The sequence below is a fragment of the Suricata suricatta genome, chromosome 12, assembly GCF_006229205.1.
Source record: "Suricata suricatta isolate VVHF042 chromosome 12, meerkat_22Aug2017_6uvM2_HiC, whole genome shotgun sequence".
Classification (NCBI taxonomy): Eukaryota; Metazoa; Chordata; class Mammalia; order Carnivora; family Herpestidae; genus Suricata; species Suricata suricatta.
The window spans coordinates 73,024,409-73,047,477 of record NC_043711.1 but is presented as its reverse complement, the minus strand read 5'-3'; the positions used below and the strand labels follow the sequence as shown (position 1 = coordinate 73,047,477).

Below are 23,069 nucleotides of genomic sequence, written 5' to 3'. Positions count from 1 at the left end.
AACTGCATTTGGCAGATAGGACTCTATTGGTATAAAAGTAATATATTTTCATAAAATAACAATTTTAGAATCAAAGGATAGTTTCATACTATAAATATGACCCAATGAACAGGAATCCATGCCTTCCCAACGTGCTGACCATAAGCCATATTTTAGAAATGCAGAATGTGAACCATTTGCAACTGCAGAACACAGAGTGTTTAAGAACTATGATGTTGGGAAATAATTTATGTTTGGTTAGGTCCTTAAATGAGGGGGACTAAAATTGGCACATGCCACACACAATAAGCAGCATGTAGCAGAGTCTTGGAAGTGTGTAGAGTATTTGGCCCAATACACAGAGGAAATGCAAACGTATGTCACCACAAGAATCTCTATAGGTAAGACCCAAAAACTGGAAACACTCCAAATATCCATAGACAGTAGTATAGGTAAACAAATCATGATACACTCACAGAATAAAATGGAGTACAGCTGTAGGGATACATAAACCATGATCATACACAATATGGACAAAATTCATATGCATAAATAATGTGGAGGAAAAGAGGCCAGACACAAAAGAACACAATCTTTATAATTTCTGCTACAGAAAGCTAAAAACAGGCAAAACTAATTTGTCTGTTAGAAACACGGATTTGGATTGTACTTAGGAAGGCAGAGGGGATGCAAAAACCAAAAAGAAGATCTCCAGGGCACTGACAATGTTCTGATTTTGATCTGAGTGGTGGTTCCCTGAAGCATGTTCACTCTGTGAAAATGTGATTTAAGTACTTTTGTGTGTGTATTTATATTATCCCCAAATAATAGGTAAAATATGCACAGAAAAATTACTTGAGGAACGTATTAAAATGTGTTCTTAAAGACTTAACTCCATGGGAAACAATTTGATGTTAACACATAAAACAAGATTCAGAAATGTAAATACAGCATGATTGCAGTGTTATATAGAATACATAAATGTGTAGACAAAATGCAGTTGCTGTGTGCCAGTGTATCAGCAGTGTTCTCTCTGGGTGGCTTGTTTCTTTATGTAAGAGCATATTCAAAGAATAGCCTTTCATCCACAGACAATTAAAAAAATACTACTTTCAGTGTAATTGTTTTTTAAGTCATAGGTTGGAACATCTCAAACTTTGTTGCTAAACTTGCTGTAACTGAGGTGCTCTATACCATTTTAATGCAGTGGGATATAATCCATCACCAAAAATGCAGCAATTCCTGAGGATTATAAATTCCTAATATAAAAGTTAATATGCAACCATAATGAGTCCGTTTGGGCCTGAGGGAAACCATTAGATAAATGTACCTGATTCTCTTTCTGGCCTCTTTCTCAAAAAGAATTGAATGTCAAGAGAATAGCCACATTATGAAAAAGGGGAGCATCTTTCAATTGCTTAATGACCTTAGCATTTAAGAACATAAATTATTATTCTGATTTCAGTGTTTATTCACAAGATAACTCATTTCTATTCAGGTCTGTGGTTTTTCATGGCATATATTATTTCTGAGTCTCTTGACAGTTCTAAATATTTATAATATATTTTTGTTCCTAGAAGCAGAACGTTCAAATGAAAGGATGGAAACATGTGAACTATGACTTAATTTAGGCCCAAATATATGATAATTCATTGAAGTTAAGACACCATCAATTTTAAAACACCCTGTTATTCATGGATTGCTAAGAAAGAAAAACAACAAATTGTGACACTCCATCAATTATACAAAGCTTCTTAATTTCAGAAAGGTTAACATATTTTAAAGATGTATATTCTAGAATTGATGAAATATGTCAGTAAAATACAGAATGGTTTAAGGTCTAGCATTAAATGTTTTCTAAGCAGTGGATTGAGATCGAGCCCCGTGTTGGGCTCCTTGCTTACAGCACAGAGCCTACTTAGGATTCTCTCTCCCTCTCTCTATCTGCCCCTCCCCTGCTCACACGTGCACTTTCCCTCTCTCAAAATAAATAAACGTTAAAAAAATATTAGGCAGTAATATATGCTATCACTAACTCTTGTAGTGCCCTTGGGTAAATCATATCAAGGGACTTTCCCCCTTTCCAAAGTGCTTTATACTGGAACATTTGTGATAAATCCAAACCTACAATGTGAATAGTGACCCTTAGAGAGGGTACTGTAGAAACTGTGTAATCATTTCTTAAGCCTCTACAAGCACACTTGCAGAAACTGTGTCAAATACTTTGTATGATTCTTTTATTTCATCAGAATAACAACCCTAAAAAAGTAATGGAAATGTTGAAGTCCTTGAAGGGGAGCCTATTGGTGCCCATCTAGGTTTCCTTTACCATCCAATGTACCTATGCCCAGCTGCGGTGAGTGTTGGCCACTAACAGCATATGGCTCCCCCTTCTCTTGTAAATTGCCCTCAGCTGAAGGGAAAACCCCTCTCTTCAGGAGGTTATGCCTCCCCTCATGGGCTTTCTCAAATATGCAAAAGGCTGACCCTCTGACTTCAAGATGAGACGCACTGTGTGCTCCAGAGGCCCCCCGCGGACAGGCAGAAGCCAGGCTCCAGCTAAGACCACACCATCCCTCAGCCCCTCCCTCTTCCTTGTCCACTGCACGCACTTCCTCCACCTGAGCCCTTCTCAGTTAATTACATACACCTAAATCCTCCCCCCCTTCTTTCTAGGGAACCCAAACTTTCAAAAAATTATGAGTGAAGAGATTGGGTCTTTGAGAAATTTGGTGACTGAATTGCAAAAGTTAGCAAGTGACAGAGCCAGACTGGAACCCAGATATGTTTGACATGCAAGCTCTGCTCGTAAGCTCCAGTTGGCTGGGATCAAGCAAATATTGCTCAAGAGGCAGGTTGCTACTCCTCTTTACATCTGTGTTTGCAGTCATTCCACGTCTGTTCACTCTTATACTTGTTTGTTGCAGAAGTGGAAGCACAGACTATTGAAGAGCTAAAGCAACAGAAATCATTTGTGAAACTTCAAAAGAAGCACTACAAAGAAATGAAAGACCTGGTTAAAAGACACCACAAGAAAACCACTGACCTTATCAAAGAACACACTACAAAATATAATGAGATCCAGAATGACTACTTGAGAAGGAGGGCGGCTTTGGAAAAGACAGCCAAAAAGGACAGTAAGAAAAAGTAAGTTGAATGAGATTTTCTGGATTGTTTTATAGCATGAAGGAAAAGAGTCCTTTACATGGATTTTTGATGTTTTTTCACCATATTTTGGATACATTGCAAGAAGGAAAACCACCTCAGTTCAGTTTTGCTTGTGGGCTGCATTTCTTTATTTGCCTGCATTCTAAGAATAGATATGAGGGAATCCTACCCTGGATTTATGGCCTGTGGGCCCAATACCAGTTAGCTGACTTCCCATATTATAGCTGCCTGACAGGTATGAAATTTTGCTGTGTTCTAGAACCTAGTTGAAGAAGTGACTTGTTATAGAAAAGAGAGGTCTCAACTACCATTTGCTGGCCTCCTTGAAGCCCACAGATAACCCTTATGTTTGGGCCTAGGGGGTCCCCCCAGCCCCACATACCCAGATCTTTATCAGGAGAAGCATCTCTCACACATTCATTCACACAACATTAATTGAGTGCCTACTGTGTGCCCTGGGGAGTCAAGGACAGGCACCAAACTTACACAATTATCACCCATAAGTAGCTCTCATGGCAATGCAGGAAACTGTGTGAACATGGAAGCCATTGTCATTGAACTGAGTCTACTCCATTCTTTCTTACACTTCCTTACAGAATAATCTTACCTTGATGCCAGATTATAGAGACATGTAAAAGGCAATTTCAAATCTATATTGTGACAAATGATTTAACATGTGCTTAACTTAAAGGTCAAAAAACAGTCAAAACAAAATACTTGGGCTTTCAAAAGCAACATCACCATTTTGTAGAACTTTAGTAGTCTTAGCAGATTCCAGGTAAACATCAGCCACTTCTTCAAGGAGGAAGCCAAAGGCTAAAGAGATTAACATTTACCCATAGGTACACAAAGAATTCAAGTGAAGCTTGGCCTAAAACTTCTAAATTTCTGTTGTTGTCATATGTATGTGGTCATTTTTTTATTCACATATTCTTTCACTTAGTAGCCATGTACTGAAAACTCCTAATAGAGTACTGAAATAACTTATCAAAGAAGTTGTATGTAAAAATCTTATGAAAATAGAAAAAGAAAAACAACACACATATACATAGTCTGCTGCCCAAGATGTAAACCGGCTGTCCAAGATGGAAATCACTAACCATATGCAACTATTGAGCTGTTGAAAAGTGGCTCATTAAAATTGAAAGGTGCCATGAGTATAAATTACATAGTAGATTTCATAGGCTTCATTTTTTAAAAAAGAAGGTAAAATAGTTTATATAGTTATATTGTTTATATTGATTTTATTTTTATAACATGTTGAAATGATAATATTTTAGATGTACTAGGCTATGTAAAATATGTTGTTAAAATTAATTTCACTAATTTCTTTTTACTTTTCAAGGTAGCCACTACAAGTTTTAAATCACATATGTGGAAAAATCAAATACATGACCCATGTTAAATTTCTATTGGACAGTACCCACCATTTAATGTAATTTCTGTCTTGGAACACTGAATTTAGCTCTTAGCTTCTGAGAAAAGGGAGTAAGGGTTAGATAATTTTCCTTATTGGATTAAAATAACATTTTTTGTTTTTCTAAGAGAAATAAACATTTTCCTAGTATTAAATTACAAAAGAATTCATCTCATGGATCTTATACAGGCAGCATTAGGAGACAGGGGATAATGTCTTCAACCATGTTTTTACAGCAGATACAGAAACACTGTTCCCTTGGTTATTTTTTTTATACTTCTCCTCAAAAAATAAAAATCCCTAAGCATCTAGTATCAAAAGATACATCAAGAGAATCTTTTCTTCAAGAGGCAAAGCCTCTGAGGTCTGATCATGTCCATCTATCTCCTGTCACCTTTGATGCACATTAAAATCCTGAAAATACCTCAGAGCACTAAATGAAAATAATATCCATTAGATTATTTTCTTATCCAAATATCCACCATCTCAACTGATGTTTCCACATCGTGGCAAGAGCAGGTCATTCAAAGGTAGTTTCTGTCCAGACATTGGCGTGCAATGATTAAATTGTTTTTAAAACCACAGACTTTGTTTTCTTCTGGATATTTGTCCTTGGACAAGCTGCTCTGGGCCCCTCCATACTGTGTCCTTAGGCAAACTGTCTCACTGAACCTCAGTTTTCTCAAATGTAAGTTGGGGACAGTCATACCTACTTGTTGGGTTGCTGTGAAAGCCAAAAGTAGAGAGTGCCTGGCACGTGTAGAGGTCAATAAATGTTGACCTGTTGTCTTTGCCACAGCGGTTGTAGTGATTGTGGCTGATTGAAGAAGCACCTTTCCGTTCTGGCTACACTGACTTCCTGCTACAAAAGACAATATATGGGTGTCATGTTCATGCCAAGATGGACGTCATCTCACCAGGGCTACTTATAGTGATATTGACAGATAAACTCGTATTCCTGCTAGGATGGAGAATGACAAATGTCATCAACTCTCTGTGCTGCCATGTCATTCTGATGTATCAGATTCCATAAGCATTGTAGGGTGTTTATTCTCATTTGGCATTGCACACAAAAATAGAAATAGAAACTTCTGAGGGAATTCTTATTTGCCAAAATAGGATCCTAATCAACTGCCTCTCCCTGTAATGCCATCAGTGCTGGTCTAAATCAAAGGGAAAGCAACAAAAATTAGTGCCAGCTGAGTCAAGAAATGTCTACCTGTTCCACGTGGCCACAAGTGAAAAACAGGGAGGTAGAATCTGATGTGCGAGATATCTTAAGTGGTTTAGTTTTCTTACTGCAGAAGTTTCCATAAGAATGAAGAAAACAGACCTGCTCTTGGTAACCCACTCTCAATACTAACTCCTCTCCTGTGTGTCCTAAAAAAGGTAAGAGCACACGATTTGAAGGAATCACACCAGATGTTTTAGCACAACAATGAGTTAGAATTGCTTTGGTTTATTTCAACATTACTCTTAAACTTCTCAATATCTGTATACTTCTCTGACTATGAATAACTCAAAGAAAGTTGCCCTGCAAGAGTAAGCACTCAATAAATATTTTTCAATGAACTCATGCATCCTCCTTTCTCTTGTAACCTAAGCATTTGTAGGAAAGTGCCATTTGGGATAGAGATATCCACGAAGCTGGTACGTCCTCCAAAGAAACTTATTTTAGTAATGTATCTTTTCTATTAAAAGATGTCAAGAAACAGAACATGTCAGCGTGGGGAGCGAAGAGGAGGGCCTGCCAGCATGTGGAGTCTGCACATGTTCTGTTTTCTATCCATATGATCCGGATGCAAAATTTACCACTGTTTCAACCTTCCTGATAGAAATCAATCTATGTAGAGTCCACTGAACCTGTTTTAAGAGATAAGCAACTGGGAATTACATTATACATGTCATTTTATTAAAATATTAAAAAATTGAAGTCTTAAAAATTCCTTACTAGACATTGTTTTTCCCAAGGGGGGATTATCATTCTCTCCACCAGTATGACAGGGACCCCTATCTCCTGGCTTTCCTTTTCTGCCATTACCTGAAATCTCACAAATGTCATCCACTCTCTTGTGTTTGGAGACCCTCCTCTGCTAAGCTTGTCCTTGGGGTATCAGCCTCTATCTCAAGTATTTTACCAAAACATTTGTTTCCAAACACAGCACTCTATAGAGGAGGAACTCTGGTGTACAACTTTTCCTCCACCTTGTTATGACCTGCATGTTTTGTGAGTCAAGCTCTGTGTCTCTGCAGATCAGAACCCAGCAGTCCCGACCATGGTTCATCAACAATTGAGCAAGATCTTGCTGCCCTAGATGCTGAAATGACCCAAAAGTTAATAGACCTGAAGGACAAACAGCAGCAGCAGCTGCTTAATCTTCGACAAGAACAGTATTACAGTGAAAAATACCAGAAGCGAGAACATATTAAACTGGTAAGACTGAGAAATACGATATTATAGCTGGAACCGTCTTTTCTAAAGAAAAGTCTTGATGCTCTTGGATGAGTTTAGAGAGACAGTGGCAAGTGTGGCTGGCGCCTTCCTCTTGTTTCCTTACCTAATAATCTTATCTTGATGCCAGGGTATAAACAGAAGTAAGATGCATTTCTCAGATCCATATTGTGACATGGAATTTCATGCATGCTTAAAAGCACAATCAAACCTTACTACTTGGGTTTTAAAAAGCAACAAGATCATTTCTTAAGATTTGAAATTGCTTTGGGTACCTAGTGTCCACCACAGTGATATTTTACAAGATCCACTATTTCAGCATCTTTACCAAGCTCCTCTCTGTTCCCCAGTGAGGCTATGTTTTATTGTTTTTATTTTCACTAACTTATTTTGGGGTTATTACAGCTTTTGGGGGGAGAATCTTTGAACTCTCACAAGAAATTATAAAACACTTATCTTGTTTCAAAAAAATTAAGAACATACTACAAATAAATGTTCACTTTTTTTGGCATCACTGGGCCTTGCCAGCACTAAAACAAAGCCTACAGTCCTCTCTCCTACATTTAAGAGAATCAGTATCTACGTGGCCAACCTAACTGTTGAGGCTCCCTGTGAGAAGCAATGCCATAGTCTCTGTTAGTGATCTGTTTTGTCCTCCAAAATGTTTTCTCACAGGTTCTGAAATTACCTCCACTGTTGTTGATGCCTTGACATGTAATATGGTCTTGATAAGTATTTGGTAACAGATTAAATGAATCAAATTATAACATAGCCTTGAAAAAAATCTTATGCCCTAAATAAAACAAATAAGTAAGCTAATAGAAATTAGTGTAGCCAGAGTTTGTATGTGTTTGTCTGAGCTGTCTGTTTCTTTGCTGAGAGCCTGTCCATGTAAGAGAATTCTGAGGCTGTTTCTGCTTTGGACATCAGTGGATGGTTTTGCCATCACTATGTAATAGGTGATTCAGTGTAATGCTGTTGACCTAGTGCAGTTCTGCAATGGTAATATGCAAACAAGCAGGTCAGAATCACATGAGGAGCTTATCAGACATTCAGATTCCACTTGGCCAATTATTCTCAACTTCAGCATGCATCAAAATCACCTAGAAGGCCTGTTAAAACACAGGTTATTGGTCTTTGCCCTGAATTTCCAGTTCATTCAGCCTCTTGTAGGGCTGGTGATGCTGATGCTTCAGGTCCCAGGACCACACTTTAAGGACCCCTGCTTCACTCCTAAATGTGAGACTTGAGAATTTTAACAAGCTCCACCTGATCTGGAGCCACCTTGTTTGTGAACTACTAAAATAGGATCCAAGACATTAAAGTATAGTACAGCAGGGGTAAGGTTTGGATAAGTGAGGGATTGCCTGACAGGCAAGAGAAAGTCTAAGTAGATCTTAGTGAGAGATAATGGCTTTGAGACCTCGCTACAACCACACCATCTGATTATTTCCAGCAGCGTATCTCTAGGACTCCAGAAAATAACAACAATATTAAAAATTAAAATAGCGGGGTGCCTCGGTGGCTCAGTCAGTTGAGCATCCAACTTCGGCTCAGGTCAAGATCTCACGGTTCATGGGTTCAGGCCCCACATCGGGCTCTGTGCTGACAGCTCAGAGCCTGGAGCCTGCTTCAGATTCTGTGTGTCCCTCTCTCTCTCTCTCTCTCTCCCTCCCCTACTTATGATCTGTCTCTCTCTGTCTTTCAAAATTAAATAAATGCTAAAAAAATTTTTTTTAATAATTAAAATAGCAACCAGGTATTGAACATTCACCGTGGGAGCCATATCCTGTGCTAAGCCATTTACAGAAATTGTTCAATTTAATCCTTCCCACAACAACCACTGAAGTTTGGTACTATTGTCAGCTTATTTTGGGGGAAAAAAAAAACAGAGAAATTCAGTGACTTTCCCAAGATTCCACAACTAGAAAGTGGTGCATTTGGGATTTGAACCTTGGACCTCTGATTCTAGAGCCACCGCTTTATAACTACTATGCAGATACCTCTGCTAATTCAGATTTCAAGCCAAGCTTATCATAATGACCTCACATTGTACTCACACAGGCCATGCACAGCCAACTCCTTCATTACAGTGCCTGGGATATGGTACCTGTCTCTCCCTCTCTTCCCAACAGCTTTATTTCATATGCCATCCAATTCACTTTATTAAAATAGGTGCCCGAGTGGCTCAGTTGGTTACACATCCAATTCTTGGTTTCAGCTCAGGTCATGATCTCACAGTTTGTGGGTTTGAGCCCTACCTGGGGCTCTGCACTGACAGTGTGGAGCCTTCTTGAGATTCTCTCTCTTTCTCTCCCCCTCTCTCTCTGTCCCACCTGCTTGCTCTCTAGCCCTATCTGTCTCAAAATAAATAAATAAACATTTATAAATAAAGAACATAGAAATAAAGTGTACACTCCAATGGTCTTTAATATACTCTTAGAAATGTACAACCATCAGCACAACTTGAGAACATTTTTATCACCTTGCAAAGAAACCCTCATTCATTCATTTATTCATTCATTCAACAAATATTTGTTTTCTACCTCATTAGTAAATATTTTAAAATAAAAGAGGATAAAAATGACAACAACCCTAACCTTTATGCAGATTGCATTCTAGATGAGGAGTCAGACCATGAACAAAATAAGCTAGTAAAAAGATATACTATGTCAGGTGGTCATAGGGGTTAGGAGAAAAATCAGTGAAAGATGGGAAATAGGGAATGGGGATGGAGGGAAAGATGAGGAGCATTCTTTGAAATTTTAAATCGAGTAGCCATGAAAGGACTCACTGAGAGGCAGCATATGAATTAAGAGTGAAGAACTGACCCCTGTGAACACAGGGGACAGGATTTTCCTGAGCAAAAGGATTAACTAATGCAAAGATTCTGGGCCAGGGATGGGCCTGTCTGTTGGGGGACCAGCAGGGTGGCCCTGTCTGAGGATGACTATAGGGTCTTGAGTCAGAAATGGGACTTTTGGTGTTGGGGATAGATCTTATAGGGCTGCGGGCCTCTGTATGACCTCTATGTTTCACTTAGAGTGCAGTTGACACCACTGGAGGGGTTTGAGTGGAGGAGTGAGGTGATCTGAAGTAATCTCTACAAGGACCACTCTTCTAGTACATGGTGAAGAGTAGGGGCTCAGGAAAGAGTCATCCAAAGCACAGTTCAGATGACTGGTAGTCCAAGGGGTTAGAAGTCCTGGGGTCCTCTGGCAGATGACTGCAATTGACAAACAGGGTGAATATGACTCTAAGGACTAGACAATCCAGCCATAATCACCTGTAGTTTCCCCAGAGTTTCAGACCCTGGCAAGATTCCATTCCCCAAGGTAAGAGACACAGCAGAGTAAGAGGGAAACTCAATACTCATGGGAAAGTCACAAAACAAGAATTCAGAGTGTGAATAAAAACAGAATCCCAGGGGCACCTGGGTGGCTCAGTCGGTTAAGCTTCCGACTTTGGCTCAGGTCAGACCTCACATTCATGGGTTTGAGCCCCATGTCAGGCTCTGTGCTGACAGCTCGCTCAGAGCCTGGAGCCTGCTTCCGGTTCTGTGTCTCCTTCTCTCTCTGCCCCTCCCCCTCTCATGCTCTGTCTCTCTCTGTATCAAAAATAAATAAAACATTTTTTAAAAGTTTAAAAAAAAAAAGAAAACAGAAGCCCAGACATACCAGAAAGGCCCTCAGGGAGCAGGGGACTATACAAATGGATGAAGAAATCAGAGGGAAGTGCTGCACAAGCTCAACATCACAGGAGAAACACCTGAGCCAGAGGCACCACAGCAAATGCCACTAGAAGAGGGCACAGAGAGCAAGCCACTCAACAGATTTTCTCCCAGATCAGATGGTAGGCTGGGAACCAGGGAAGACCAAGCTGAGCTTAGAGGTCAAAAACTCCCACCTGATGGGACACAGGAGCAGGAGAGGTAGTGGAACTCCCACTGGGGGTGGCAGTCCCACAATGTGTGCTTCAACTCCCCTTGCCCTCAGAAGCAATGAGTGTGTCCATAGTAAAAACTTTGAAGAGTTTTCAAAAAAAAAAAAAAAACATACATATATGTCCAAGCCAGTCTGGCCCTTTCAGGCCAAATATACTCAAAAAACTCACCCCTTCACCTTTGTGATTATGAATCCGGGTTTCAGATGAAGCCCCGATGCATTTGAACACACCTGTATCCTTTAGTAAAGAAGGTAAGGCTTAGAACCACGTAAACATCTAGGACTTAGAACCACACAAAGTTTACGTTATGGCCATTTTGGGACGTCTGCAATTTATACTACATGCCTGGAGCTGGCATGTATCAGAACTTTGTATCACTCCAATAGTATCAGCAGAAATTGTTGTACCAGGAAATGTTTTGACAAAGAAGCACCCAGAAGTGTCATTTCTATCTTTGGTTGTGGATCAGAGTTATGAAGAGGCCTCTCTAGCTAAATTAGACAAATGGAAGTGTAATTAAAAAGCAAGTAGGCCCAAGGTAAAAAAAAACTATTTGGGTGATGAGGAAAATTAAACAAGATATCTCATCTCCAAAAATTGCTTTGGGAATTAAATATAGATGGGTTTAGGGTAGTGATTATACATTTCAAATACCAGTGTCCACTGTTCAAAGATCAAGAAAGAAACCATTACATCAATAAACTCCCTGCCAAATGATCATTAAAAACTTAACATTTGCAAAGCACTGTAATAAACCCTGGAGATAAAGATGAAGAAGGTGTGGTTATCATACACATTTGGGGATCGTGTATCACAAACAGTTATAGTAGCATATGATAAATGAAATAACAAAGGTATCAGCAAGTTGGTACAAAATCCCAAGTGTGAGAACAATTTACATAACTCTATAAATTGATAAATACCAACAGAATATTTTTTAGGTAATTGCACACTAAATTTCATAGACTCTATAGCTTCAAAGAAATTTTTATACCTATCCAAAGATGAATCTTTAACCTTAAAAACTCTATATCCAAATAGCTCTGCTGCCTGGTTACTCAAGTGTGGTTCCCAAATCACCTGGGATCTCACATGTTAGATGCACAGAGTCTCATGCCCCACCCCAGACCTGCTAGATCACACTTTGCATTTTAATAGGTGTCCCAGGTGACTTGTTACACACTCAAATTCAAGAAGCAGGGTCTAGAGCCATGGACCCTCATCTATGCTCAAAATGTATTTCGGAATAAGGCTAAGGTTCCATTTAGTTGAAATGGGAAATACAGCATGTGCTCCATTATCCATGCTTGATTTTCAAGCTGGATGGATACCTATTGGTGCTAACAGCACAGGGCCTGTGGAAATCACAGAAGTGCCTATATTGGCAACAGAAGCAAACAGTTGGTGAGTGAAAATAAAGATATAAATCCCCCAAACCCATTCAAGTTCTTGCACTCCCTAAAAGCTCTCCATAGATACTATGAGGATCTGTGAACTTAGCTGGAGACCCCCCATTCCAATGACAGCATTGGGGAATCTGCTCTAACTTAATCTGTTTTTCATCAACAGCCGTAGGCTGACCCTGAGTTTGGTCATACCATTAGGGTAGGGTTTTCATTTTAAAAATGACTTTGGTAAGTGATAGAAAGTCTTAGGGAGTCTCCCCGGGGGATCTTGATCACTGTCAGTAATGAGACCTAGCATCACATTCAAGCAGAAAACTCAGCCTAGTGAGAGGAGATTACATGGTGATGTTGCCAGGGTCAATTGTCAACTGATATGCTACCTGGCCCGCCATTTTTTCTTCTCTCTTTTTCTTCTTTCTCATGGCTTCAAGAAAATACTTCCTCATTTTCTCTCATAGTAACCACACTCTTTATCCTTTGTAGAGGCTTGTTTTGTTTTGCTTTGCTTTGCTTCTCATATTTTGGGTCTCCCAAATGTACCAGTCCCACTTATTTCTCCCTTCCTTCACATCAACCTTAATGGCTGGCATTCTTCCTATATGTCCTCCTATTTATCTCACTGGCAATCATTTATAGGACTCAAACCAACATTAGTATCCATCCACCTGAATTCCCCAAGTCCCTGGGGCCTGCTGATCCCAAGGACTGAAAGATGTGTTTAAATGGTAAAAGCTGAGGGTGCATACTGACCAGCTACTAATGGATGGCCCATCAGAATGTGAGTAGTGATGAGTGAAAGTCTAGAAGTCAAATGTCATTTCTGGCCACTGCTCTCCCACGGAGTAACTATGTGACCACTCTTAACTTCCATTTTCTCATCTGTCCAATGGAAATAAGAATAATCTTCATAGAACTGTAAGGATGATCTCATTAGATTACATCCACAAGTCATTGTTATTAATGAGGTAAAATAATACATGAATTGACTAGGAAATCTTGACTTCTATTATAAATGTGTATTGTTGTTTTTGACATCCTGCTACAGCTGAATGGAGCTCATTGTCTTCCTCATGATGATTTCTGTTAGCACCATTTGCTGTGGCAGCCTCTACAGAAGCCAACCTTGAATTTTCTCTCTTCTGTGGCTAGCCAGCTAAAGTATATAGGCCAGGAGTAGTTACAGTGTCAGGAAGAAAGTAACTCTACTGAGTTGTGATAGTGTTATCTGTCTTCCTCCAATATTCTGACTTAAACGTGGGATTATTTTTCTTGATAAATAAATGACTTAACTTTCCTGAAAACTTCACATTCCAGACCCAATAAGAAATGACAAATAAATAAAAGACTTTAGTAATGAAATAAAGAATGAAAGAATTGTCAAAATATGTTCTTATTTGTAAATTTTTCTGATTACCATTAAGTAACCCTAGTAGAGTGATGTTGTTCTTCTCATACATATATATACATATGTATACATACATATATATGTATGTGTATATGTATACATATAAATTATCTTAAATTCTATTTCTGTAATTATGAGCATACATACTTCCATGTTTGTATTGGCCATTTGTATTCCTTTTTTTTTTTTTTTTTTGACAGGAGTTAGGATTTATTGGTGGGCATGAGCAAGAAGAGGGCAACACCAAGGCTCTCAAGAGTATAGAGTCAACCATTTGTCCAGGGGCCATGATTAGGGATGTATTTCACCCCATAGCCATCTGGGATGAGCCGCTTTTTAGCCACCTTCTCCTCAATTCATTCACTTGTTCAAGACCCACTTTGTGAAAATGTGACTCTTCAGATGGTCAGGGAACTCGAAGTTAACCCTGAATAGGACCTTAATCACATGCCCCTTGTTCTACAGCTTGGTACAGATAGACAAGACAACTTACTCAACATGGACCCTTGTCACTGTGCCTTGGGGCTTTCCATAGACACCCTGCAATCCTGTCTGGAGCCTAAACTGGGGATAGCAAATCAGACATGAATGTCCACTGGAAAGGGTTGTTTCCATTGTCCCTTAGGGCAACCAGTACAAACAACAGGCTGTACATACTACCACAGAGGCTACTGTTTGCAACAATTGCACACTAGGTCCCCAGGGGTGATAGAGCATATTCAGCTTAACTGATTGCAGATTTTCTTTTTATAAACTGCCCATTCACATCCATCACCTACTTTTCTGTTGGATTGTCTCCTTTCCTTTTGACCCACAGAGTTCATGTGGTATCTTTGCATTTATTGTTTTCAGAGGTTGGGCAAATTAGAGAGTATGAAATATACTTATATAATCATTCATTCATGAAAAGTTATTGAAGGCCTACTGTAGGCCTCATACTGGTGGGGGAATTCCATATGGACCAAGCCTAAGTATAGTCCCTGCCCTTGGGGACTTACAGTGGTTAAGAGTACAGGTTGTGAAGTCAGACAGGTCTGCAAATAGAATGCCCATCTTTATCATGGGCTGCATAACAAACACCTCAAAATGTATTGCCTTAAAATGACAATTTGTTTAGCTGATGATTCTGTGTGTAGCAATTTGAGCTTTACTCAGCTGGATGGCTCCTCTAGTGCTGGTTAGGCTCATTCATGTGTCTCTGGTTCAGCTGCCCCTCACCTAGAAGCTCTGCTCCTGAAGGTTGGCTGACTGTCGGCTGGGTCAAGACATGACTGATCCACATCTTTCATCCTCCATCAGGCTACCCTGGGCTTGTTCATGTGGAATGAATATAATTCCACTTGAGAGCAAGAGGAAATGGGCAAGGTATTTTGAGAGGTCTCAAAACTTCTTGCTCCATCTTTGGTCAAAGCAAGTCATAAGATTTGCTCAGATTTAAGGGATAGGGAAATAGATTGTATCTTTTATTCAGGGGAGCTGCAAGTCCTAACACAAAGAGTATGAATACAGTAAGTGGCAGAGAAGTAGGATAATAATCCACACACAGCCCTCATAATTTGGATGTGAGACCCAATAAAATAATCCATGGAAACTTAACAGTGCCTAGAAAATAGTCATCATTCTTTACCAATGGACTATTTGCACAAGATTTAAAATGAGAAGACATGTCTTCCATTTTTAGTTGCACAATGTTAGCTAAATCATTTCACCTTGTTGTAAAACAAAAATTTTGTACAAGAATGCCTTGTACAGTAATGCTAGTTTCCTTTAATTATAAAATCAGAAATGATCCAACTCTTGGGCCTATAAAAGTAATAATGAGGATTACAATTTAATGCAATAAACTTTGGTGTTTCTTTGTGTGTACAAGATATCTTAGTGTACTCTTATGTGTTAATTGGAAACTAGGTAATATTAAGAAAAAAAGTTAGTAAACAGAACAATCCCCAAAGGCAAAGAAAACAATGGTCTTGACTTATATCAATTTTTTTATTATTTTCTGTTTATTATTTATTTTTGAGAGACAGAGGGAGACAGCATGAGCAGGGGAGGGTCAGAGAGAGAGAGACACACAGAATCTGAAACAGGCTCCAGACTGTGAGCAAGCTGTCAGCACAGAGCTCGAAGCAGGGCTCAAACCCACCAACCATGAGATCATGACCTGAGCTGAAGCCAGATGCTTCACCGACCGAGCCACCCAGGCGCCCTGACTTGTATCAACTTAAAGAAGCTTAGGGAACAGAAGGGAATCTGCTCAAAGGAAAATTCCAAAATAGAACCCACAAGTCTGATAATTTTGTTTATGCCCTCTGGAATTATGGGCCTCATTGCCTTCCCCCTGACAAGTCAGCATGCTGATATGATATATTTTGCATTAATAAAAAAAGGAGGTGACATGCTGTGATATTTATCTTTACAGGCAGCTCTTCAAAGTCTAGATTCCAAAGGGACTATTGAAATGTTAAGCTCATGATTTATTGTCCTATTTTAGTAACAAACCACAGTACAAAGCACACATCTTTTAATCAGATCTCCTTTTCTGTAGTTTATTACTACTTGCCCACATCTAAGTAGTAACCCGTACTTATTTGTTTTCTTTACTATATTAAATGATTTTGACATGTTTTAAAATTATGAAGCCTTACCCTAGAGCTATAATGGTTTGGTTTTTGTTTTCTTCATTGATTTAATCATATATAATAATCTCAACTTGATGAAATGCAAAATTTTCTCACTGGCAAAACCCACGCATCATTAGCATACCAGAAGTAGAGCTCTCTTTACCAAAGTTCTTGATTTTTTTAAAAAAAGTTTGAAAACATTTCCAATTGATAGCCTCATAAACAAATACCAAGGGTACCTGGGTGGCTCAGTTGCTTAAGCATCTGACTTGGGTCAGATCATGATCTCAAGGTTTATGAATTCAAGCCCCACATTGGGCTCTGTGCTGACAGCTCAGATCCTGGAGGCTGCTTTGGATTCTGTCTCCTTCTCTCTCTGCCCCTCCCCCACTTGCACTCTGTGTCTCACTCTGTCTCTCAAATAATGAATAAATGTTAAAAAAAAATTTAAAGAAAGGAATACCAAAATATCATTAAACAGTATGCTACAATGATCGATTTATATTTCCCAGAAAGCTGCAAGGGTGACATAGTTTTAAAATGAAAAATAATTTTAGGGGTGCCTGGGTGGCTCAGTCGGTTAAGCATACACCTTCAGCTCAGGTCATGATGCTTCAGCTCAGGTCATGATCTCACGGTTCATGGGTTCCAGCCCCGAGCTAGCTGTCAGCACAGAGCCTGGAGCCTGTTTCAGATTCTGTATCTCCCTCTCTTTCTGACCCTCCATTGCTGGCACTGTCTCTCTCTGTCTCTCAAAATAAATAAAAAACAAAAAAAATTTTAATGAAAAATAATTTTAAATGTTATGACTTCATTGGGCCAGCTTATTGACATTGGTCAGATTTTCATTTTTAATTATTTTATTGCCCAGCTAGGAAAAAATTCCAAGGATCCTTTAGACATTTAGACTCAAATAACCTGCTGTAAATTCTATGTGGCTATGCAAATTAAAAAAATAATTTCATAGGTATGAAAGAATATCTCAGAGAATGATGATTGCCCTTTTAGTCCAAGATTTTACTCTTGTTCTGAAAAGAAAAGAGAGCTAGTGGAGAATATTAGCTCCCATGGACCAGGCCCATCTGTGAGCTCACAATCAGACCATTAGTACTGGTGCAGTGTCCAGCACACCATAGGTGCTCAGTAAATATTGGTTGATTGAATGAATAAATATTTCTCAATTCAAATGGGTAGGATACAAACCAATGTGAACATTCATCTTGCACTTAAATTGTCAATAATGGGACGCTTGGGTGGCTCAGTTGGTCAAGTGTGTGACTTTGTCTCAGGTCATGATCTCCTGGTTTGTGGGTTCAGGCCCCGTGTAGGGTTCTATGCTGACAGCTCAGAGCCTGGATCCTGCTTCAGGGTCTGTGTCTACCTCTCTCTGTCCCTCCCCAACTCACGCTCTGTCTCTCTCTGTCTCTCTCTCTCAAAAATAAATAAACATTAAAAAAGATTTAAATGGTCAATAATGCCCATAGATCATTACTTAGTTAAATTAATTATTTGTAGAAGTATAAAAAAAATTAGAGTGAAAATTCAGAGTGGATGCTTTAATGAACGGAAAAGAGAGTAGTACCTTCTCTAGATATCCCTGGAAGGGGAAGGAAGAAGGGCTGTGCCTGAAATGTGAACATTTTATACTTGGCTTTTTGTTTCCAAATTGGCCTTCTTAAGAAGAGACTCCAAACATCACAATTTCTGTCCACGTTTGTTTTTTTATCCCTTTTGAGGTAGAGTCAAGGAATTATTCTGTCCCCTGGAAACCATTCTCTCACCCTCAAACGGCTAACCCTTGTGAATTTCAGCACAGAGTTGAAAACAAGCATGAAATTATATTCCCCCAGGGCCTTCCTTTTTCGCTCCTTAAAAGGTTTGGAACATTTAACTAGAAGAGTTGTCATGAGTGGTAAGCAAATAAGCCCAATAACTGAAATGTGTCTATTCCTTTGGGCCAGAAAAAAGAATCATATAAAAAGTTAAAATTAAATGTTGCTCACTGCATTTCACTTTAACCATGGACGCTCTTGGTATTTTTCCCCTGGAATTCTAAAGTAATCTTTTCTTCTTTCCTATCTTCAGTGAGTTTTGTGATTAATACACGATCGAACAATTCTCTGAGTAGAGTCTATCTGCTAATAAATACACCAAAAGTGAGTGTACCCTTAGGTTAGTTAAAAAGCACTTCAATTATTGTGTGAAAAATCCCTCTTTTGGGCCCAATTTTCACATCTTATGTGATAGAAATCCTGAACCCAATACTCAGAGACGCTCCTTTATCTTATTGGGAGTTTCTATTTCTATTTTTTTGTCAGTATTCTCTTTGTTGCAAGTGACAGAAATCGATGTTGAACTAACTTATATACAAGAAAATACAAAGCAGATCACATAAGAAAAGTTTGTCCATTCGCACCAGGAAAGGGAAGAGATGGAGAACTAGATGCCAGAAACCACTAGCAGAACTTTCCATTTCTGTCTGCCTGTATCTCTCTCCTTTTCTCTCTATTCTTTCTGTGTGTCCTTCTCCTTCCCTCCTTCTCTCTCTCTCTCTATCTCTCTCACTTACTCTCTCCTGCTTTTCAATGTGTATTAGCACTATTCTTTTCCAAAAGCACATAGGCTTCCCTTTCTCAGAAAATATAGGCACCAGCCCATCTAAATTATTCTTTCTCCAGTAGCAGGTTGGAAAAATCCGGAGAAAAGCTTTGTTAGGGTCATATGATCAGCCAAACTTGCAGCCTTAGATCAATCTTCGGTGGCTAAAGTCAGGGTATGACTGGTCCAACTTGGATGGATGCCTCCTCTGGACCAGTAACCTTGGCCAAGGTATGGGGGTAAAAAAATACAGTAGCCCCCATTGGAACCTGATTTGGTACAGAGCCAGTTCTCAGAAAGTAGAAGAAGTTCTTCCTGGAGAAGTAGTGTTAGGTAGAAAACCATAAGTAAGCTCCAACTCTCTTGTTAGTGTAGGAAAGAGATAAATTATTGATGCATATATATATAATCTCATTGCCAGTTTTATGGGAGTCTGACAATAGTGACACATTATTAACAAAGACATAATATTAATCATTCTGCCTGATGGACCTTAAATAAAGGAAGATACAATGAAAACAGTAAATGCTGAAAAGGCAGAATTACAGTAAAAGTGATGGTCTTTTGAAAATAGCTGAAAAGGGCAGCATGCTCTGGTTGGGGGGGGGAGAGGGGGGCGGGTTCTGTAGTATGGATGAGTGGGAGTGGGAGACACCAGGGGAACTGAGCAGAATGGAAAGACATTTACATATTTGCCATATTATCACAGAGATGTTGTTTTTAAAATATATAGTCTTTGTGATTCTATGGAAACACTGTTTTCATTAGCTGCATGCAAGAGCCATGTTTTTAAAAATATACCTGGATTTCATTATAAGGCATTTGTTCCTAAAGAAACAAAACTTAGCTTGATATGTATAGGTATAGATATAGATATAGATATAGATATAGGTATAGATATAGATATAGATATAGATAGATAAATAGATATTTGCATTCTCTCTCTTTCTCTCTCAAAATGAATAAACACTTAAAAAAAGATTTTATTCACATTTTCTGAGCACCTATTTTGTTTTGAGTCTGAGGTTCCAAAAAAAAAATAAGGAAAGGCGATTGCAGTGGTGGCATTCTTTTGGGGAGAAATAATAAAGTATGAACACACAAAGGTAAATATCTGTAAGTGATATTTTATTTTAGTTATTATCATTATTTTTTGTAAGTGATATTTTACAGAATAGCCAGTTAAGGGATCAAAGTCTAGAGTTTTCTGGGCAGTCAAAGGGGGGAATCAGCAAAGACTGGTTTAGAAAGGAAAGGGACAAAGACAGGCAGACCTCTTGGCTGGTACCCACTCCCTTATCAGAGGCAGACAGAGCAGCCCAGTATAATGAAACTTTCTGTAATCACGGGGAATGTTCTATAGCGTGCTGTCTCCCATTCAAATGGAAATATCATCAAGGTGGAAGAATAACATGAGACAAAATACAGAAGCAGATGTGTGCCTGGACAGTTCTGAGAACAAAATACTGCCTAGTTTATCGAGTATGATGGTGCATGCTAGTCATGAAAGGAAATTTAGAGCTGGAGCATTTGGGGAGAGAGAGTCAGTTAAGGCTTTGGTACATAAGGCTTTTGGTACAAAAAGGAAGAATATTTGGGATGTAGTGGAAAGACTGCGGAGAGACTAAGGGCAGGAAGCGAATTCTCACTGAGTTCAGACCAGAGTTAGTGAAAATGTATGCCAGAATGCTATTAACACAAAGCCATGAGATATGTTGTAACAGGAATAATTCCCAAATCTCTGTGTCTCACTAGATGTGGAAAGTACCCAAGAAGGAAATCAAACATAATGTCCATTTTTGAACTGAGTGATAATACTTAGTGGGAAAATACGATGACCTGTCTTCTGTGAGAGACAAGCCTAAACTTGTTTGTAGAAATGTGGAGATGCTGGTGAGCCATCGCAGGTAGAGTTGGGCAAAGGCAGCTGATAATGTTGAAATGAGCTGAAGCCACCAAAAGAGTCAAAAAAGCGACTGTGCTAATTACCGAAGATACTATAAATTAAGGAAAGAGTTTTGCGTAAGAGTGGTTGGCCACTGGCACACTGTCAGAACGATAGGATAAAGTCATCATCCCCAGCTGTGGGTAAAGGCACCGAGGCGCCATGTTGAACTCACGGCGGCACGATGCGATATACATTACATGTTTTAAGGAAACAACAGCATCTGTTGAACACCACGCAAAGTACTACTATTATGTTTGAACCTAATTATTTCACAAATAACTACAACTGTCCTTTTGTTTCTTTCAGCTTAAGCATACCGTGAAAAAATTACAAAGATCCTAAGGTCACTATGAACTAAGAAACGTTTTGAATCTCTGGAATAATAAAAGCTATGTTCTGAGAAATGGCTAGCACATCTAATAACAAAAAAATTCTTGTAATCTCAGAGCAAAGTCAGGTGAATTCCAGTGGTTTAAGTGGAAGTGAGATGGTGGAGCTGAAATAGGGGGCTGGGATATTGAAGCTTTGGGAGCAGTGATTGGGCTTTCATTTTAGGTACAGAAATGAAAGGAAGGTCCACGATGGAACAAAATTTCAGGGTTCTGTAAGGGTGATGAAAACAGAGATGTGTTCTTATGCAAAGGGAATGTGTCCGGCGCAGAAGGAAGTTTGAGAGGAGAAAATGAAATGGTAGATCAGGTCCTCCCACAAGTGAGAGGAATGGGAAACAGGGCAAGGGCCTTTCTCCTCAAACAAAAGGTTAGGAAACCAAGTTAGGAAGCTACCAAGTGGTCTAGTAGGACTTGCATGTGTGTTTTTCCTTTCAGTTTTCACAGCCAACTCGGGAGAGAAATGTTATCCTTGCATCAGAAGTGAGGAAACTGAGTTTGGGGTAATGAAGAGATTGTAGATAAAGTGCCAAAGATCTTTTGAGACAGAAAAGAGGGCATTTGAGGGAATGTCTTAGTCCCTTTCAGCTGCTGCAACAAATTACCATAGATTAAGTGGCTTAAACAATAAATGTTTATTTCTCTTTTTCTTAACATTGATTTATTTATTTTTGAGAGAGAGAGTGGAGGGGAGAGGCAGAGACAGAGGGAGGATGAGAATCCCAAGCAGGCTTTGTGCCATCAGTGCAGGGCCAGGCATGGGGCTTTAACCCACGAAGTGTGGGATCATGACCTGAACAGAAATCAAGAGTTGGATGCTTAACCAACTGAGCTACCCAGGTACCTCAATAAATGTTTATTTTTACAGTTCTTGTTAATTTTATTTTAGTTAGTTAACATACAGTGCAGTATTGGTTTCAGGAGTATTTTCTCACAGTTCTGAAGGCTGGAAGCCCAGGATTCAAGTTCCAGATCTGGCGAAAGCCCACTTCTTGTTTGTAGATGGCCAATCTCTCACTGTGTCCTCACATGGCTGCAGGGGTGATAGAGCTCTGTGGGATCTCCGTCATAAGGGCATTGATTCTATTGTGAGGGCTCAGACTTTATGACTTAAGCACCTCCCAAAGACCCACCCCCTAATATGGTCAGTCACATTGGGGGTTAGAATTTCGATATAAATTTTAGGGGGACACAAACATTCAGTCCATAACAGAGGACTTCTTCTATATCTCCATCATTCTCAGTAATTTAGACAATACCTGTAACAATAACTGTAACATGAACACAAATCTCCTGAGAATCTTGTTAAAAATGCTGACTTTGACTTAGTTGATCTGGGCTCAGACCTGAGGATTTGAATTTCTGTTGTGTTCCCAGGCAATGCCAATGCTGCTGGTCTATGTCAGTCATGCTACACGTTGAGTAGCAAGATCTAGAAAGCCGGGTCATTGGCTCAGAGTTTGTAGGATAGTGACATGTGCTTGGGTACTTGATAAGTTATTTATTGGACTGTGACTAAATGAATGAGATAAAGGTGTGTGTTCTGGGAGCAAAAGAGGTGAGAACTCTCAAGAGAAGAGTGAAGACAGGTATCAACTATCTTTGTGTGCAATCTTTCATTTATGCATGTGAGAGGGTTTTCTTTTTTTAATATTTTTACATTGTAGTACTTGTTTTGCTTGTTGGGGGTGTTTGCTTATTTAATACATTCTGTCAAGGACAGAAATTACATGCTGGTTTT

General features: G+C 39.2%; 1 protein-coding gene and 1 non-coding gene across 2 annotated transcripts in view; one reads left to right on the top strand and one right to left on the bottom strand.

Moving 5' to 3' along the window:
• Nucleotides 1-23,069, top strand: part of PLCB1 (phospholipase C beta 1) — a 664,399-nt gene that overhangs the window by 550,020 nt on the left and 91,310 nt on the right. Inside the window, exons 25-27 of the mRNA XM_029917918.1 lie at nucleotides 2,521-2,547; nucleotides 2,880-3,126; nucleotides 6,818-6,998. Of these exons, the coding sequence (XP_029773778.1) occupies nucleotides 2,521-2,547; nucleotides 2,880-3,126; nucleotides 6,818-6,998 (455 nt within the window). The remainder of the gene's footprint in view (nucleotides 1-2,520; nucleotides 2,548-2,879; nucleotides 3,127-6,817; nucleotides 6,999-23,069) is intronic.
• LOC115275587 lies at nucleotides 14,376-14,510 on the bottom strand. The gene has a single exon (XR_003901648.1). It is a non-coding gene; the product is annotated as a small nucleolar RNA SNORA70 (small nucleolar RNA).